Source organism: Polistes canadensis, unplaced genomic scaffold (assembly GCF_001313835.1).
Source record: "Polistes canadensis isolate GaletaPanama2010 unplaced genomic scaffold, ASM131383v1 scaffold_24, whole genome shotgun sequence".
Classification (NCBI taxonomy): domain Eukaryota; kingdom Metazoa; phylum Arthropoda; class Insecta; order Hymenoptera; family Vespidae; genus Polistes; species Polistes canadensis.
Window position 1 is genome coordinate 209,018 of NW_014569571.1, and position 20,598 is coordinate 229,615.

General features: G+C 30.5%; 1 protein-coding gene across 1 annotated transcript in view; it reads left to right on the plus strand.

Annotated features, from left to right (window-relative positions):
- The window catches only part of LOC106783720 (homeobox protein invected-like), a 75,327-nt gene that overhangs the window by 53,551 nt on the left and 1,178 nt on the right, over positions 1-20,598 (plus strand). The window contains exon 2 of the mRNA XM_014742510.1: positions 11,621-11,626. Coding sequence (XP_014597996.1) covers positions 11,621-11,626 — 6 coding nt within the window. The remainder of the gene's footprint in view (positions 1-11,620; positions 11,627-20,598) is intronic.

The following is a 20,598-nucleotide window of genomic DNA, read 5'->3' on the forward strand; positions in this document are numbered from 1 at the left end:
GAGATGTAGATCGAAAGAGAGAGATCACACTTGTCGAGTTCTCTCAGTTCTCCGTAACGTGGTTCAATTAAGCGAACTTCCTCCAAGAATTATTAATTCCAAGTTAATCCCTAAGGACACAATGTGTTACCCTGAGTATATACTCACACACATATACACATATCAACATGAGATATCAGTCAACGCGCGAACGCGCACAAATCTTATTACAGGAATGACTTTTTTCTCATGTTCGAATTAAATTCTACGTCGAATTTAATGAACTTGGTAAATCGAACGAGTTGAGAGAAAAAAAAGAAAAAGATTCATAAATAATTATATTTAATCAAAAAAGTAATTGGGGTTAATCTCTAAATGATCCACACACACACACACACACAAAAAGAAGACAGAGAAAAATATTAATACATAAAAAATAAGGAAAAAAATGAATCGGTTTAAAGATTTAAAAAAAAAAAAAAAAAAAACAAACATGGAAGAGAAGTATTGAGCAAAAATACAAAAAAAATAAATGAAAAGAAAATGAATGTCTCAATTTATCGATTTAAAATTAGAACAAAAAATTGAGAAAGAAAATAATATAAAATAGTGAGAGGGAGAAAGAGAGAGAGAGAGAGATTAAAAAAAATAAGAAAGAAGATCGCCGGGGTAGAAATAACGTGGAATCGGGTTTCGTCGAGAGGATCACAGTAGCCTATCTGTCAGACGTGGGTCTCGTTGCGGGCGACATTATTTGATAGCAGGGGACGAGGATCTCCTCGGAGAAAGGGAAAGAAAGATAGAAAGAGAGAGAAAGAAAGAGAGTTTCGATCGGTGTTGGTGGTCCACAGTGGCGAGTCGAAACAATGAATTTACTTCATAAATCTCAATTCAGTCGGAGCGAGCGGCCAATTAAACTTAATCTCGCGACCACCGTCGTTGGGCCATTTGCCTAAGACGTATCACAGTGAACACCCAAAGGGTTGGAATCAAAAGGGCCAGGCATTTCCATTTCGATCCCCAAATCTCTCACTTCACTCATATTTTTTTTATTTTTATTTATCATCATTTATGAAGTTAACATTTGTATATTTGTATTTAACACACTATTTGTGTGTGATTATATTAGATTATTATAATTAATTTTACATTGGGGTTGGTGTTATCTTGAATATTAGTAATTTAAATTTGTATGCAGGGTGAGGGCTTAAAATAAAAGATAACATTTGTAGTTCAAAATTTTATTCTGTGTGTGATTGCTAAATTATTTCATATTAAATTATATTATATAAAGTTGTTGCATTAATTAAAAAATTATTATTATAAATTAAATTTTTATGTGTATAAGATAAATTAAAAGTTACTAGATAATTTTTTAATCCATAAATTCTCAACACATTAAAAGAAGCATTGAAGTAATTTATACAATTTTAAGAGAAATTATAAAAGCGACGTTCAAAATTGTAGATAATTAGGGGACCATGTTAGAAATTCAGGTCAACCGAGAAAACCTAGAGAAGTTTAAAGGGTCTAACACAACTTATGCGAACTCTCTAAACAGACAGTGTACAAAAGAAGGAAGAGAAGTTCATTCTAAGAAGTCGAATTCTCAGAGATGACGACAACAACGACGACGTCCCGGTTTTACAGAAGCTGCTCGTATATTCACGAATCGTGAGATTCGAGACGCAAGTTTTGCCTCGTCTTATGTTAGTCGCCCACGAAACGTTTGAACATACTGATAACACGTGCTACACCGTAACAAGTTGTCCACTCGCGTTAATATAAAGTTCATTCTTTCTGACATCATCTTTTCTTTTCTAAAACTCTTTATTTAATTCGATAAAAAAAAAAATATATATATATTTCTAATTAATTAAGAGAGAAGAGACTAAAAAATAAAATAAAAATTAAATTACAATTAAATGTGTAAGTTCCAATTAAATTTTACACCTGTAAAATATTCGCAAACCCGTCTTGTATTAATAAATAATTAAAACGAAACGTTTAATCTTCATTTGACTGAAAAGCAACACGTGTTTATTATTCATTTGTGAAGAAAATAAATGAAATTTAAATAAGAAACTAATATTTTAAGAATTTCACAAAACAACATTATCATTTTTTCAATATTCATTATAAATGATACATAAGGAAGTTGGTTGGGATAAAATAAAACTAAAATGAAAAAGAACGAATGATTCGAGATATTCGAGAATAGGGAGGAGCAAGGAGTAGCCCGAAGTCCGAGTAATTAATAGCTCAATTTCGAGCTTTCAGGAAGTACTTACTCACGTGACCACCAAGAACGCACGCGTCGATCTCCGACATCCGTTTTTTTCTTCTGTGTGTTTTGTTTTCTTTTTTTAATTTTTATTTTAATATATATATATCTATATATATGGCTTCACTCTCTCGAAATATAAGAAGAAGGAACGCGTTAAATTTATGCGCATATATTGTCCTTTTCTTGACGGAGTATATGAGAACGTATAAATTAATTTTTTTACTCGCAAAGAATACAAAAATACGAAATGAAAAAAAAAAAAATAAAATAAAAGAAAACTTAAAAAAAGATTTAAGTAGGTTCTCGTATCGATATCTTTTTTCGATATACTTGTATTATTATAATTATTATACTTAACGATAGAATTTTTATAAATGAATGATTGATATCGATCGATTATCTGTTATACTTCTACGTACGTACTTCCTTGATTAAATTCCTATAATATTATATTATTTGAAAAAAAATATATTCTAAATTTTAATCAACAAAATGAACTATAAAAGGTAGATTAAGATGTATCTATTCTGAAAAGAATCTTTCGAAGCTGATTCGCATGCGTCGCGACGCCCACACATTTAGCCGCCTCCGCGAAAAGACCCACCCGTCTGGAACTCTGAACTGAAGAAGAAGAAGAAGAAGTAGAAGAAGAAGAAGAAGAAGAAGAAGAAGAAGAAGAAGAAGGCACCCATTACGAAACCATTCCAGTTCTTTTTTCGAACGTCCATAACCTTTGAGAGGAGAGAATATAATTAATCAAATTCACTTCCTCTTCTTCTTTGTTTTTTTCTTTTTTTACTCATCGATCATCTCATTGAATTTTTCGTAATATTTTTAATATTCTTGATACGAAGATTAGATGGGTTCAAATTAAGCTTTCTTTGATTTATATTAATCTAAACGCAGGACGTGTTTCACACAACGTTGATATAAATATTTGTATCAATTTTTACGTATATCGGATGAATCAAAAGTTACAGGATTTTTTACACATTTTTCTCTCTAAAAGAAAGGGTAATTTTTTATTTTAAATTGTAATGTAATAATTGTAGTTTGTAAAATGAGAAACTTAATTGCCAGCTAAGAGACATTCGTATTATTATTATTATTATTTAAAATTAATATTTCTAAGTATAATATAAAAACCATGTAAAAACTTTTTGTCCACCAAATATCATTATTAGCAAATAAAATAAATGTTTAATAATTTATAATAATAATTTTACGACTATATAATAAAATATTACGAGCAAACACTAAAGAACTAATTTCTATGAGTAATAGGATAATATAAATCTGAGAGCGATTTAAACAGCGACGTCCCACGTGTTCCCCATAGTAAAACGTGTCGTCCTTTATTCCGGTCTTTATCTTTACATATCCATGACACTACGAACGTGAGAGGATCCAAAAATGGCAGGGATGAACGTGAAACGTATCCAAACGAAAACCCACCCATATTTTTTCTTTTATTTTCTTTCAAACAAATTTGTTCCTCAATTCGATCGGGATCGTAAAACGATCGTCAAAATCAACAGGTTAAACATTTGCGAATAAAATACTATAAATATTCTTATTTTCTTTTACAAAACTTTTTATCTCGATCGAGTATAATTTAATTGAAAGAATTTTGATAACAAATTCACCCCTACGCGTTAAACAATAAAACGAAAATGCCAATAAAATGTGCGTTTCTGATCGAATGGAATAAAATTGAAAGAAATCGAATTGTCGATCGGGTAGGTCGTTTTTATTGCTTATGAAATCACCTATACAAATACGTTTAGGCATGAATTTGTCTATGTATATATATAATAAGTGATATATATACGTGTATAAGTGTGTAAGTAGTACGTGTAAGTTTACGTAGGCTACGCACCGATGATCGCTCGTACGTTATATTAACACATTAGGTTCGTTCGCGTGCCAAAAGCCCGTAAGCCGTAAGTAACAATGAGTGAGGTCTACCCTAACCCTACCCCCACCACCCTCTTACCTCCTCCTTTTCCTCCTCATCCTCCTTCAGGCGAATACGGCAACATGCACCTTCTTCCATTTCTCAATTTTATTGCCTTGCTTTTTTTCATTTTTTACATCTTACTTATTTTATACTTTGTACGAATCAAAATGTTCGAAATTTTTTTTATCTTCCTTGGAAGGATGAAGTTTAATGGAAAAATAATTGGAGAAGTGAAATTTAATGGAAAAGTAATTATAGGACAAAAATGGGAGTACTATATGGGTAGATGGTTGAATTATTTTAAATTTAATAGAAAAATGAATATTGAAGAGAGGGGAAACAATTGTTTACAGTTATTATGAATATAAAATAGTGAATATTAAATTAATGGAAATGAATGAAACAATATTTTTCACTGTGGAAACGTACAATTGGGAAGCAAAGTTAATTAATATTTGCATAACAATCATATTAAATTTCATTTTTACGAAATCTACGAGTCCCCGAATGTGTATCCATAAAATGAATTGACTAGAAACTTTGAAATACTTTCTTTCGAAATGACGAAAAGGCGAATTTAATTAGAGACAAAAATTAAAGATCGCTCGTTAAGAAATTGTTAACATCGATATCTTGGTGCTCAATATTTTGGTGGATGAATATACAAATGGTTTAGGAAATGCATACCTGGGTATTTAAAGGATTGGTGCGAATAAGGGAAAGTTGAGAATCACTTTGGCCACACGCACACTTCTCGGTGGCTCCAATTAAGCGGGCAACATTAATTTCAACCACCCGGCTCGACCTCGCGGTTATCTTCTCTCTCTCTCTCTCTCACTCTCTTGTATTCTTTGCCTCCCCTCGTTCTCATTCTCTCTCTCTCTTTCTCTTTTTCCTTCCTACTCGGTTCACGCACACGCCCTCCGCGCAATTTGCCCCTACTCGCGATGCACGCGCGCGTGCAGCTTGCGAGGGCAGTGCACACGCCCATTGCGCGCGCGCACGTTCACCAGTTCGTTTCTGTCTCCTCCTTACATTTACAGTATTATAATATATATGTATAATATATATGTGTATATATTCGACGACGACAACGACGACAACAAAATATTTTTAATAAATTTCTTTTATTTTATATAGTATATGCCTCTACAAATATATATTTTTCGCATAAAAAGAATCATTTTTATTATCAATATTTAAATGTGAAAGTGTTGTATATCTTTAATATGTGCACGTAAATTTATTTTTCAGTTTGCAATATATTAACTATAAATAAAACAAATATATATATATATATATATATATATATATATATAATGCGTGAGTGTATTTAATTTTTTTTTAAATTGAAGTGTTTACTGAGTTTTATATAAAAGAAAATGATTTTTAGAGATACAATTCTAGTAATTGGAATATTTTTGTTGTATGAATAATTTTTTTGTTTTTTTTTTTGTACCGAATTGAACAAAATGTTTATACAATCTTTCGAGATATTGGAATTTTTTGGGAATGATATTAATAATTGATTTTGATGGTAAATTATTGGGTATTGCAAATTGGTGATTTAGAATCCGTAGGAAGATCTAGTAAAACTGCATTCGCAAGTGAACATCGCATGTACACGGACCGTTTATTGTTCCTCACCGACGGCTATATTTATCCGAACGAAAGCTTTATACACACGTTTCTTCGTGAAACTACTCTCTCAGTTCTTGTCACTCTTATGTTAGTCTTTCACGTTCCATTTATCATTTCACGGAAAATCTACTTCCGCATACTTTATTCAATTTCTTCAACATATTCTTTACAAATTCACTTATAAATCAATCAACACAATATATTACTAATATATTCATTAGAAGAACCTAAGCAAATTTTAAATCATAAAACAAAAACATCAATACATTATACCAAACAAAAAACCACAAATCATCCATACAAATTCAACGAAAAAAGTTTGTAGATAATTTTAAAAATGAATTACTCTCCTCCACAATACTTTTTAGACTAATATTATAAATTAGTATTGAAAAGGAAAACTTGTGGAATTTTATAATTTACAAAAATTTAGTCTACAAAATCTTATCAATATTTGTAACTAATTTTCAACGATCATTTGAGCTTTTGCTTCATCTATGAATTTATGATCAATTCGAAAACTTTTAATATATACTTTACATCAAAAAATATATATTATAAATATTGTTAATATCTTAATAATAAGTAATTAAAACAACTAAGACATCGTGTACGATCTCTATCTAACGTTCGCGAATTCGTCACTGTCTCAGTTGTAGTTCTCACTTACACATAGTTTACTTTAGTGAGTTGCTCGAGAAAGGCGGAAGGGCTGGAAAGGAGAAGTAAGAGAAAGAAGGAAAGGGTACGAGGAGGATAAAGGGAGGGAAGTAGGGACGTCTCTCGTCAGTCTTCGCGACAGGATGACGTTTCCAACGCTAACCCTCGAGGGAGATTAGAACGGTTCCACTGTCTAGAATGCTACTAATTGCCATGCATTCCGAGAGGATCGATTCATTCCGGAAATCGAGCTTCAGTTATTATTATTATCGTCATCATCATCATTATTATCATTTTGATAATATTAACATCTTGGGATAATCATCGGTTCATTCAAAAATCATTTACAAATTTTGTTTAAACCCCAACTATTAATTATAATTAGTTATTTTATTTATTTATTTATTTATTATTATTATTAGCACATTAAATTATATGTGTAATATTGTATGCATTATATAATTAAAAAAGTGCAATGTTATTTTAACATCGCTGAAATGTTTGAAGTTTTAATGATTGAAAAATGTGTAGAGTAGAAAATCTCTTACGTATAAAGAAAAACTGTAGACACTACAATTTGACCAATCATCGCTTCTCTATACTCAAAGATATAACACTTCATTATCTTTTTTGTTAATCCTTTGAAGTTAGCGGATAGAAGTTCTCGCGAAGTGTGGAAGCGATAAAATCGTACGGTAGGAGCAAGTAAAAAAATAGAGAAAGATAGATAGATGCTAAGAGAAAAAGAGAGAGAAAGGAAGATAGTGAATGAGTAAGAGAGAGAGAGAGAGAGATAGTCAAGGCTCACGCGATCACGGCCAATCGTGGCTTAACTCTAGATCCGATTACTAGATACATCGGCATACGTAGTATAAGTACACGAGGCTAACCGCTTGTTAAATCGTAGCACGCGGCACACACACACACATACTAACAAATAAACACACACTTAAACTTATAAACATGCATTTACTAGCATGAACATACACACATTCATTCAATCTTAAAACTCATATATATATGTATTCATACACATATGTTCATACAAACTTTTAACTCATTTTTGCGCACACATATTTATATAAACTTATTACTCTAACATATACACACACAAGATCAGCAACACAAATAAAACAGACTTATAACTAAAATTTACGTACAAACACAACTACAGAAATAGACATGCGCATACGTATCTAAAAAACACATATATTTTCATGCAAATTTGTAACTCACATACAAACATATATTCCTTTAAATGCAGAAATATGCACATCTACGTAGTTAAAGATCTACAGGCAAATAAGAAACACACATAGGAACATGCATATATATTTATGCAACTTGTAATTTAAAGAAGATGATTACCTACCCTTTGCTATATTTTCGAAAATATACACAGAGATACATGCACGTACCAATCTAACATCAACCACGTTTATTTACACCAACAAGTAATATAAATTATGCAAAACTATCAAATGCTTAATTATAAGATATCTACCTGCAAGACAACATCTTTAAAATCAAACTAAATGAACTGTATCATGGAAAACTTGGAAAGATAGAAAATCATTATCATTCGTTTCCCACAACACGTTTACTCGCAAGTTATTCTATCTAATGATACATGCACGCATGTCATCAAAATGGCGCTCGAATAGGGAAGAACAGAAAGAGAATGAAAAAAATAATAAACAGTAAATGGGGGAGGAAAGGGGGGACTCGTTTAACAAAGTAAGCATGAATTACTTGCCCACTTTAGTTTCAAAACGATGTAAATGTGATTTTCCGATTTCATGCTCGTTAAACACACACGCTGAATTCCGATGAAAAGTATACACTATAATTACTTTCATAGCTAATTCCATGTCGATTCAATCTTTCGCTACTGTATGCATGTATGCGTATTTAAGTACGTAAATTATGTACTGAAAGAGAAAAAAGTAACTATACCTGTATCTTTTACTTGAAGTAATTCGTAGATGTGGATGTCATTCTTGTCCTTTTTCTTCGTATTTAAATCTCAATTGGGTTCTCAATGTTTTCTTGTGTAAGCAAAATGGAGGTTGTAAGTTTCGTTAAAAAAGAAGATAAATTTTGGCATATTTATTCGTCTCCCTTACTGTTTTTATTTTTATCAATATTTTTTTAATTTAGTATACACTTAATGAATAATTATTATTTATGTCTATATAGAATATTCGTTAATTAATTTTAAATTTTTTGAAAACTGTTATACTTTGGATTAACGATGTTACCCGTGTTTTGGTCATTTCTGTTTATGCTGACGAAATAATGGAACCGTCTGAATTTTTCCGACCACTACCGAACACCGCCGATTTACCAAACAATGGACTCGTCCACAAAATTTTTATAAATTTAATTTTTATGGAATATTCTCTTTTTAATTTCTTCTTAATTACTTCGAATTATAGATCACTGTATTAATAAATTTACAATTTTTAATAATTACTTTGAATCACTATAAAAAAAAAACTCCCTAATTCTGCTAAATTAAAACACAAATTAGTGAGACGATCGGATGTGTGAGGGGTAGATGGGTAGACGAATGTTACTGTACTGCTCGAGATTCGTACAGTGCTAACATCTAGCGGAGCTTTAAGGTAAATCGATCTTCCAGTGAATTCCCATAAAGTGAAGTTAGTCGAATATTGAGTATCTTCCTAGTTACGTTTTCTTGTGCAAATTTTAATTATCTGTTATTAACCTGCTTAATAGAAATTAATAAGAAAAAGATCGGACGATGATTGAAATGTTGTCGTTTATAAATAAGGTAATTAATCTCGTCACTTTTTATTAGTTTTTTTCTAATGAGAAAAAAATAAATAGATTCGCAACACATCACACACACATAACATTAAAATAAATTAAGAAATGGTTAGGTATATAGATTGATAAGGATTAGCAAATTAAAAAAGAAATTTATCTTGAAGATAAGAAGAAAATTAATATCGTAACAAAATAATTAATAATCCTTATGAATCATGTATCATTAATCAAATGGTAGTTGAGAAGTGTGATGGCAAGCGTAATGCATGAAATCGATTTTCTTCGTTAGAAAAAGACATATACACATATATTTATGTGTGTATACGTTTTCTCGTAGAAAATTATTCGCCAATTGTCGACTTAACTTTAACCATTTTTTGCTTATTCGAATTGATCACCGTGACAATCTTAGTTGCACATTTACGATCCTAGGACAAGGATCTTTCAATTATGGAATATTTAATAAAATATAAAACAATAAAAAACTATAACGAAAACAGAAAGAAAAACATAAAAAAAAACCAACAATATGAACAGTGTCGATCATTCTCGAATATTTAGAACGACGAGGAAGGATGTTGACGGTTCTTTCTGTAGATGTACATGTGTTTAACATGATGAAGAAGAGTTAGAAAATGTTGCATCGAGTTGCATCAAGGTTAATGGACTCATACGACAGCTTTCCACAGGAGGAAAGATAAAAACATGTCGCGAAAACTGGACCATCATCATAGATCACTTCGATACGATTTCTTTGTTTTTATTTATCGATCCTTTCTTCTAACCTATATTGAGAGAAATCGTTTCTATATTCTTCTATATAATAAATTACAATTTATATATTACGTTCGCGTGTAATAAATTATTAATAATATATATACGCGCATAGTTAATTACAATTATTATGCGTTCATATCATAAATTATAATTTGTAATATTTTAAGAGATGCTGGAATTTTTCTGTGAACGGTACTTATGAAATAATTATTAAAAACTTATTATATTTTTGTATGAAAAAAAAGATTGATAATACAATTAAAATGCAGGATGAGGCATTTAAATCGATATATTTGGCTATTTTTATTATTTATGATTTGATGAACAAAATTATTAGAACATACGTTATTTGAACGAGGTGTACATGAAATGGTAAAATTATATTTTTTCTAAAAATTGATTTCGAGATATTCGTCATTTTATTTTGTATAAAACCATATTTTACAGTTAAACGTTTACTTTATAACAAATAGCGAAAATTATAATCGTATTACAACTTTCCATAATGTTCAATATACATATATAAATAAATCAAATAAAATATATAATAAAATAAAAAGAAAAAGAGAAAAAAGGGGGGAAATCGTAAAGGAAACGGCAAATTGCCGAGGCGTTTCTAAATTTAAACTACGCATTCCGCATCGAATTAACGCACTTCACACATACACATTCACAAATATAAATTTAACGGAGTGGGTTTATTCGTTATTCCGATTATCGGGAATTAATATTGCTTTTGTATTTACTTTGGACAACGTTTAAATCCGCCTATCTTGTTTGAAAGGAGATCGAATAGAGAAAAGATATAAACTTCAAAGAAAAGAGAGGGAGAGAGAGAGAGAGAAGTAGGAGGATAAAAGATAGTAGGAGGAGAAAAAGAGAGAGAAAGAGAAAGAGAGACAAGACCGCGCCTTAATGGAAACGAGTTAACGACCCGTGGAAACGTAAACGCAGTCACGTACACTCGAGTAACGATCGACGAGTGACCAATCAATGGTCATTATTTATGGTTATGGGTATTGCTACGGGGCATGGCTACTTTTCGTATGATCTCTCATAGGTTCTCTTCGAATAGGAGAACCTTAACGAGCCACCTCAAAAGAATCCAAACGCGTGTTCCTACATACATATATACAAACATACACATAAACATACTTATATGTACATACTTACACATATATACACACAAACATAAATGTAACACAATAAGAGCTCGTTCACATTAAAAGAATTTCTTCAAGTCTTTTTACGAAGCGTACTTTCTATTACGAGATATTCATTACACTTTATTCAATTTTTCATTCTATATTCGTTTTAATTTATTATTACTAATAATTCGTATAGTATTTAATTTTATCATAATCATCTTTATATACTTCTTCTCCTACTTTCAACTATTTTTAACCTAATCGTCATTTTCTTTCACCACTGTCCAACCATGTATTACTTTAAATTGTATCAATTATAATAATGCAATTGGTATATGATTTTTAATCAGTATGTTTTTTCTTTTTTGTTCTCAGGACGAAGTAAGTAACGAGCCAAGATGATTAAAGAGAACAGAGACAAACTGAAAGACAGTAAGAAAAAGAAAAAGAAAGAAAATTAATGTGAGAGAAAGAGAGTAACCTGTGCGTTACTCTTACTGTACTAAAGAAAATGGCATCGGAGAACGTAAGCTTTTTTTAAACGTAGCATTCGTTCTTTCTTGATTGTGTAAGAATTTTTATATTTAATATATTAAAAAGGAACAAAAAATTACCCATAGAATAATAACTTTGATACTGAATTTATACGTTGATATCAAATTGTGGTCGTTGTTAATCATTTATGTACTTAGTCGGTGTATTGTTAAAAACCACATGATTAATATAAATAATTATTATAATTTAAATCTCAATAGTATGAAAAAATAATATAATATAAAAAAAATAGTAATATAAATATATAAAAATAATTATTACAATATTTATTATAATTAATAATTGATTATAATATATTTTAAATAGATAATCAGAGTATATTTCTTATAAGTTTAGGATTTCATCAAGTTTACATGTAGATACTCTTACAATTAATTATTACTGCTATAAAAATAATTACTAATTTTAACTGTTTATTTAAAATATTACTAATTATTATATCAATCACATTATAATACTGACCACAGATATTTTCTTAATAATAATCTGACTAAAGTAAATATCATTGACTATCAATTAAAATCATATTAAATCGTAACTTATTTAATGCTAATCACGAAAGAACGATTCTAACGAGTGTATAAAATAAAAGAGAATTACAAGAAAGATAGAAAAAGAAAGAAAGACAGATAGAGAAAGAGAGCGAGAGAGTGGGAGAGAGAGAGAGAGAGAGAGAGAGATGAACGATGTAATTTCAGAGTAGAATTAAAGGCAAATTTAAAAGGATCGTTTGTGATCGAGTATCAAACTCGGTGAAGGCTTGACGACGTTTCTTTCCCTCTCTCTCTCTCTCTCTTTCCTTCTCTCCTTCTCTTTCTCTCTCTCTCTCTCTGTCTAGTAATTCTTAAGAATCGAGAATGACTTGGGAGAATCGAGAAGGCCGGCCAGGCCTCCTGTGTGTGTCGACATGCTTAGCCTCGTTTGTCCCAAGTAATGGTCGCAGTCATAACTCACGAGCTGCTCCTGCACTCAACTCATTCCACTCCACTCGGATATACGTATGTATGTATGTATGTATGTATGTATGTACGAATGTATGTACGTATGTATGTACGTATGTATGTACGTATGTATGTTGTATGTATGAATGTATGTATGCTGTATGTATGAATGTATGTATGTATGTATGTATATGTTGATATATCTAAGTAAACGTACTACTTACATACGTATCTATCTATATACGTGAATGAGATAAATAGGAAGAAAGGAAGAGAGAGAAAGAGAGAGATAGAGAGAGAGAGAGAGAGAGAGAAAGAAATCAGATTCACGGAAAGCACAACTCGATCGACGACTTTAGTCTCTTCCTAAACGATCGCACAACTATTTGCAAGGAATAATCGTTAATCGTTCCAGTTACCACAAGAGTTAGATCGGAAAAGAAAATGTGCGAGAGTCTTTAATTGTTACGTTCGTGTGTCGAAGGCTTGCTTGCTTGCTTGCTTGCTTACTTGCTTACTTACTTGTTTGCTTGCTTACTTGTTTGCTAGGATCGTCAACTATATATATTGAAAAAAAAGAAGGGGTGAAAGGGAGAAAGAGAGAGAGAGTAAAACTCATGATTGGATCGTTCTTGGAAAACTCTTTCGATTTGTCGATGCTATGTCGGTCTACATATCTCTTTTCTTATTATTATTACATTTTATAGTGTTATAATTATTGTGCAACTTATTTTTTGTCTCCTATTTTATTTCCCAACTTGAATTATATTTATTGTTAAGTGTTTTGAGGGAAGAAAACATTTTCTATATAATTTTTGTTAAATTTTATTAAAAGATATTATACGAAGTGTAGAGTTTACTATATTAAAAAAAATAAAATTTTATATATGTTTGATTAAATGAAATCATAAAAATTAAAATATTGAAAGAAATGAAATTAATTATATAAGTAATTAGATTTGTTTTAATAATTCTTTTTCTATTATATTTAATAAGATTGAATAATATACAAAAATATATAAAATATCCGTAGAATGTAATCAAGAATATAACAATTAACATAATCAAAGTAATAAATCATTAAGGAAAAAAATAAAATGCATAGAAAAAAAATTAGAAAAAAATCATAGAAATCGTTTAAAATAGGATCGCGTACGTTATTAAATGTTTAATATTCGTGGTTAAGAGAATCGTTAAAGAAAATAGAGATTTGCGCGAAAAGTAATCGACAGAAATGTACGTATAAATGCGTCTTCCTAGTCATCGTCATCGTTCCACGACAACATCGACGAGAAACGGACCTTAACGACTTAACGACGATCGTCTCTTCCCTTTCCTTCCCTTCTTTTCCCTTTTTCTCTTCTCTTCTTACATCGTATCATTCCATTAACCCGTTACCTTCTTCTAACGAGCATAATAATTATCGGTTATAAATTCCACCACACGTTGATTTACTGTAATATCCATGTTAGAATTTCTATCGTCTTATTATAAGTACCATGGGTCATAATGGTGTTGTGTTCTAATCAACGAGCGTGGATAAATCCATTATTTTCTATCGATTCGTTCTAATTCATTTTAAAAGACACACGTAACGTTACTTTTTATTTTCTTATTACTTTTAATCACGCGTCGTGGATGAGATCTCGTGTTATAAATCGTTTCAATAAACTCGCGTTGTGTACTTCGTACGTTTCAAATTGGAAAATGAATTTCTTGATTCATATTCCTGGAAACAAAATAATATTATAAGTGTTATACTATATCTAATAATATAATAATAATATTAAATATTAAAATAAATATGTTTAGCAGGGAAATTGGACAGTATAAAGAACTAGAACTTTATTTTAACAATTTGATTAAAAAATTGATTAAAGTTCTAATTCTACTTGATTCAAGTTCTAGTTCTTTATTTTAACAATTTGATTAAAATAAAGTTCTAGTTCTTTATAATGTCCAATTTCCCTGCTAAATATATTTATTAATAATTTTATTTTTGAACGAGATAAATAACTAATTGAAAATTAAATATATTCTACACAAAATTAATAATATATGTAATTTTCTCTTTTCAAAATTGATTAATATTCAGTTGTGTATGATTTTTGTTTTGAAATATATTTAACGATCGGTTGATTATCAATGTAAGAAAATGTTAAAAGTTAAAAAGATCCTTAAACAGGATCCACCACCTGTCCCACTTTGCAGCAACGATGTTCCAGTTGCTTACAGAGTATCCTTAATGAATTGTCAAGTTCTACCTTAGCTCGATCCATCGCCCGTTGTCTCTCTATCTTACGACGATGTTTCGTATCTGTCGATGCTTGGCGGATGTAATTAAAAGGAACGTGACGTGCAACTCGAGTGGCACTTTAAGATAAACAAAGAAAGAATAAGAAAGAAAGAGAGAGAGAGAGAGATCTTCTTCGTTGCACTTATACAGAACGATGTAATTCGTACGAGTACGACTCACTTCGCACGACTATCTCTATCTCTTCATTCCTAATAAAGATAAATCTTATGTTCTTATCACATAGTAATCAATCAAATTTATTATTGTTTTAACAAATTTCTTTAATTGCATCTATACAATTTATAATATAATTAATATTCTAATATTTTTAGCCAAAAATTGAATAAACGTTAGATAATTATATAATAATTGTGTTTATATAATATAAATATTATCTTGATTTTTTTAGAAACAATTAAATTGTAATACTAATATCCGTATTGTGTATACAAAAAATATATTTATTTATTTTGATCATTTCAAGATTCTATATAGGTATCTTCATCTCTTTTGTTAGATTAATTATAATATGAAAAATGAATTTAAATGTAATTGTGAATGAACCTTAAGAAATAATTCAACCCTTTCGGAATATTTCTAACGTTTCACCTCGCGAACGAGATTAAACGTCGCGGATTCCTATTGAAGAATTTAGTTTTTGCTCATATAGTATCGCAATGGCCACTGTGTTTAGTTTCTTTCTTTTTAATCGTATCGGTCGGTTTTTTTTTTTTAAAAAAGGTTGTCAAGTTAAATCGATCGAAGAGTTTAATGATTGAAAAAAAAAAAAACCATTCAATCGTTTCCCTTCGAAAGGAAAAAGAAAGAAAGATAGAGGATAAATAAATAAAATAAAATAGAAGAAGTAGAAGAAGAAGAAGAAGAAGAAAAGAATCATGAGAGCACGCGCGAACTAGAAACTCACCTAATCGACGGCGTCTCGCTTAATTTCTTTTCATCCACGTTCTACATCCTTCCATTTCTTTTATTTTTTTCTACTTTTTTTCTTTCTTTCTTTTTATCGAACACGATCGCGTCTCCGACATAGCTCGACGACAAATCGTTCTCATTAATCTCGGACAATACTTCCCGGTTCTTACGTTTTCATCCCGACGCTGGTAATGCGGTGAAGGTAATTAAAAGCTACGACGACGACGACGACGAGGAACAGTGAAAGGGCAATTAAAAGAAAGAAAAAGATCTGATGAGGTAACGAAAAAGTCAACTCGTTGCGTTCCACAAGAAAATTCATATTAATTCATCAATTTTTATATCATTTTTATACTTTCATTCGTTCACTACACAATTTTTAATTACAATTAAAACAACAACAACACCATTTAATAAACGAAACATTTTTAATTGATCAACAACAAAAATGAAACGAATAATTCGTAAAAGAATAAATCGAATATCAACATATAAATAAAACAAAACTTATTAACAATTACAAAATCGATTACACACGAATTTAAAAATAAAAAATACAAGAAAATTGATAGACAAACAAAATAAAGTGGTATCTTAAAAGATATAATAAAAAGGACAATTTTTCTTTCTCGCGTAAAAAATAGTTAAAGCATTGAAAATTCGATTTGACGTCTAACTTAAGAAGTACAAGTGGAAACTATAAGAGAAAGAGAAAGAGTATTCCAGAAGGAAATTAGTATTTCTCCTTTAGGTTGGTATGCGAGGTACTTTCGAGGTTGGAGTCAAGTGGAGCAAAGTGCTACCAAGAAGAGTAGAAGGAGAAAGGTAAGAGGGTGAAGCAGAAGAGAGAGTGAAGAAGGGGTGAGGGGTTGAGGGTATCTTAGCGTTATTGGTTTTACTCTCTCTTCCTCTCTGTTAGTTCCTTAAACGATAGAGGGTGTGTTAGAAAGAGAAGAAGATAGAAGAGTGTTGAACGAGAAGGATACTCCTCTCTCTCTCTCTGTGTGTGTGTATGTGTGTGTGTGTTTAAGGGGAGAAGGTTGGCAAAAGCAAGAAGGATAGAACTCTCATTCTCTTTCTCTCTTAGATCTCTTCTAAACGCGTTGATGTTCCTTTCCAGCTACCGACAACTACAGACTACTTCGCTTAAGTAATTAGACTGCCGACTGTTCGTTAGTTCAGTCATTCCTCCTAAGAAACTGCCAACGGGGTTGATATGTTGCTACCATTGCTAGTAACTCCTTGGAACCTTGCTATCTTTTCCTTGTGATCCTTCATTAGTTACATTTCTCTTGTTTCTATTAGAAATCCAATCGATCAAACGTTAGTTAATCCAATTCTTTTGAGAAATCGATCGTACAATCAACATATTATTTGTTAATTTTTTTACTATTTTTATATGGTTTTATTTCAAAGAGATTAATTATTGTTTGGATTGTAATGAAATTTTTGTGCTTTTAGTGTCAAGTGATTTGATTTAATATTTGTGGTATAGGTTTTTAAATAATCTTTGGGATACATAAGAAATTGATTGTATATTGTGAAGTAATATAAAATTAGATGTATTTTATAGTATTTATTATACTATTTCATTGCATTGAACAGACTGTCCATTGTTAATATCAGAAATAAAATGTAACCAATAAATCCTGTTGAAATTGGTACAACTCTAATAAAATAAAAACCACGAATATGAATTGATAAACATTTAACAGTACACTAAATAAGAAAAATTATATTACAGATAATTATTGACTCTAGCACATGAGAGAATGTGTACGTTATATCATGATATATCTACTTCCTTAAATCATTTGATATTTACCACAAATCATAACCAGCAAATGTAATATCTTTTCAACTAATACAAATATACACACGTGTACAGAGAAACTATCGTAGAATACACTTCTGTTTATCACCAATTTCAATCAAGAAAATTCGATCCGTTCGTATCTCATTTTATTATCAATTTCCTAGTAGCTTTTCCAGAATGATTTATGCAAATACGATGTGTTAGAAGGTTTAAGTTTATTCTTATTGAAATCTTTCAAAAAGCTTTTCTATTTACATACATTTAATTCGATGAAGATGATACTACTTTTTCTCATCATCGTTCCTGAACTTGTGTATCGTGCGTTTACCTTGAACGTTTCTCTATTTCTCTTTCTCTTTCTCTTTCTTTATATCTTTCTTCCTCTCTTTTGTAAAACGATATTCACGAGAAGGTTCTACGTAATCTTTTCTCAACGTACTCGGATCGCAGCGATCGATAATACCCGGTGTTGATCGTTACGATATGATTTATTCGCAATTACCAGAACGAGATAGACCACTGCCGAGAGTACCGCAAAACGCAACAACGTTTTATACCCTGGACGAGCCAACCGATCGGCACGCCGTGTTTACACCATGAATTATTAGCGTTAGGGGTTTCAAGTGATGGAGTGCCGCGGGATACGGAAAATGAGATCGCTTAGTTTCGATTAGAATTATATCGTGTCTGACAATAAAATCATACACAATATTCCACAAATAATAATTTAAAATAAAACATAATGTTTCTCTATACTTTCACTATAGACTTTTTTTTTCTTTTATTATTTAATATAAAATTCATATTTATAGGTAGCTTTTATTAAATTAAAATATTTAATAATAATTGAGATATGACAATACGTATATGTGCATACGAGATACAATTTTTGCTATGCAATACAGTATGAATTATATAATTATTATTATGATAATGTTTTTATATATATTGAAATATTTGTTTTGTCATATATTAATATAAATAACAACAAAATTGCATTAATTAATTCATAGTTAAATTTTATATTTTTATCAATTATAGCTCTATAAGATTGTAATCAAATATTTTTAATTTATTTTAATTTTTTGTTTTGTTTCTTTCTATATATGCAATCAACACAAAACAAAACAAAAATTATAAATACCATCATATTCGCAATAAAATTATTTGCTTCTCAATTGGCAATAATCATAGATAAAATATTTACAAGAAAAAAATAAACAAATCAAGTAACCTACGTAAAATTAGAGATTAATGTTCTGTAATTGGAAATACTATGAGGAAGAGGGAAAAGAAAAGAAGAACTCAGAGGGGTTTCTTCATCAGACGAGTACCACCGTGTAAAGGATATATTTGCGTCTAAAATACGAACGTTGGGTGCTAACGTTGCTTGTAAGAATCGACTTTAAGAGATACTCGCACTCTTGGCAATAATAATACACTTGATTTACGATAGAGTCGTTTGTGGCAGGTCCTTTGCTTCCTCCTCCTCCTCCTCCTCCTCTTCCTCCTCTTCCTCCACCATCTTCTTTTCTTCTTCTTTCTCATCCTTCTTATCTTTATGTTAGATAGAAGGAAGACAACGATAAAACAGGAAGGATCGAGACGGAAGGATTTACCTCTTTGCTAGAAGAGACTCTTCCTTCGTAACGGACGTTTATTTTACCGACCTCTGAGCTCCCCTAACTCTTCTTTTTATCTTTTTTCTATCTTTTTCTAACTCATAGTCACTCCGAATACACATTCACACACATATATACACACACACACACGCACATATAGAATACATAAATGTAAAAAAAGAGACAGTCTTGTTAGAGGAAACTTAGCGTGTGTCTGAAACCAACTAGACAATAAAAGTTGTCGTAAAATTTGACACTCTCGTAGCAAACTTACCGTGGTCCACTGTGGTAGCTTCGTTAATTTCTCATAATATTTACTACCAACGTAAACTCGTGAAATCAACGTTCAACTCTCGCTAACTATCGCTTAGATATTACGGATTCTTTCTTACGTAAACGTTCTTTCGCGTCTTCTATCTTTCTCTATTCTCTATTCTCTTCGAAAACTACATTACACAAGTATGAATGTGTATATACACTACAAACAAAAAGTGTGTTTCAAATTATTTATTCATTTGTTAAATGATCTCTATCGTTGTTATATCAAGTATTATAGTTGAATTATTTATTAAGTAATTTCAGCATCTTCTTATGATCGTATAATTTTCTTGTACAGTTTAATGCAATGTTTGAAATGAATTTTCCTACTAAGATATTTTTGACAACTTTTACGAAGAATTTAAAAACCCTTGAAAAACTCATTGCCAAATTGTTCTGAAATAGGTCAACCTGTGGTTAAAAATAAAGAAAAATATTCGTTCGTTGGTAAACAACATAATAGAAAATGTAAAACTTCTGTTTTTGGGATTTCAAACTTTTGTCACATAGTGTATGCATACTCATGTATATGTTCTTTTTACAAACGTCATCTTTGACTTTTAAAACCAACAATCTCAAGATTTTATACTTATTTTTTGATTACTACGCGATTGATCGTCCAACTAATTGTGAGAGGAATGAACACGTCATCAAGTATATTAAATGTCAGGTGAATCGAGAGCGATGTGTTTATTGGATATTCATGATAGTTATTAGTATTACGTAGGTACGGTGCGATCATCGTAATTGTAGCTTATTCCTCTATTTACGTGAACTTAAATTTCATTGTCTTAAGGTTTACGATGTAATAAGAACAAAATGGAATAATAATAGTTATTTACTAGAAATTTCCATATTTTTATCATATCTAATTT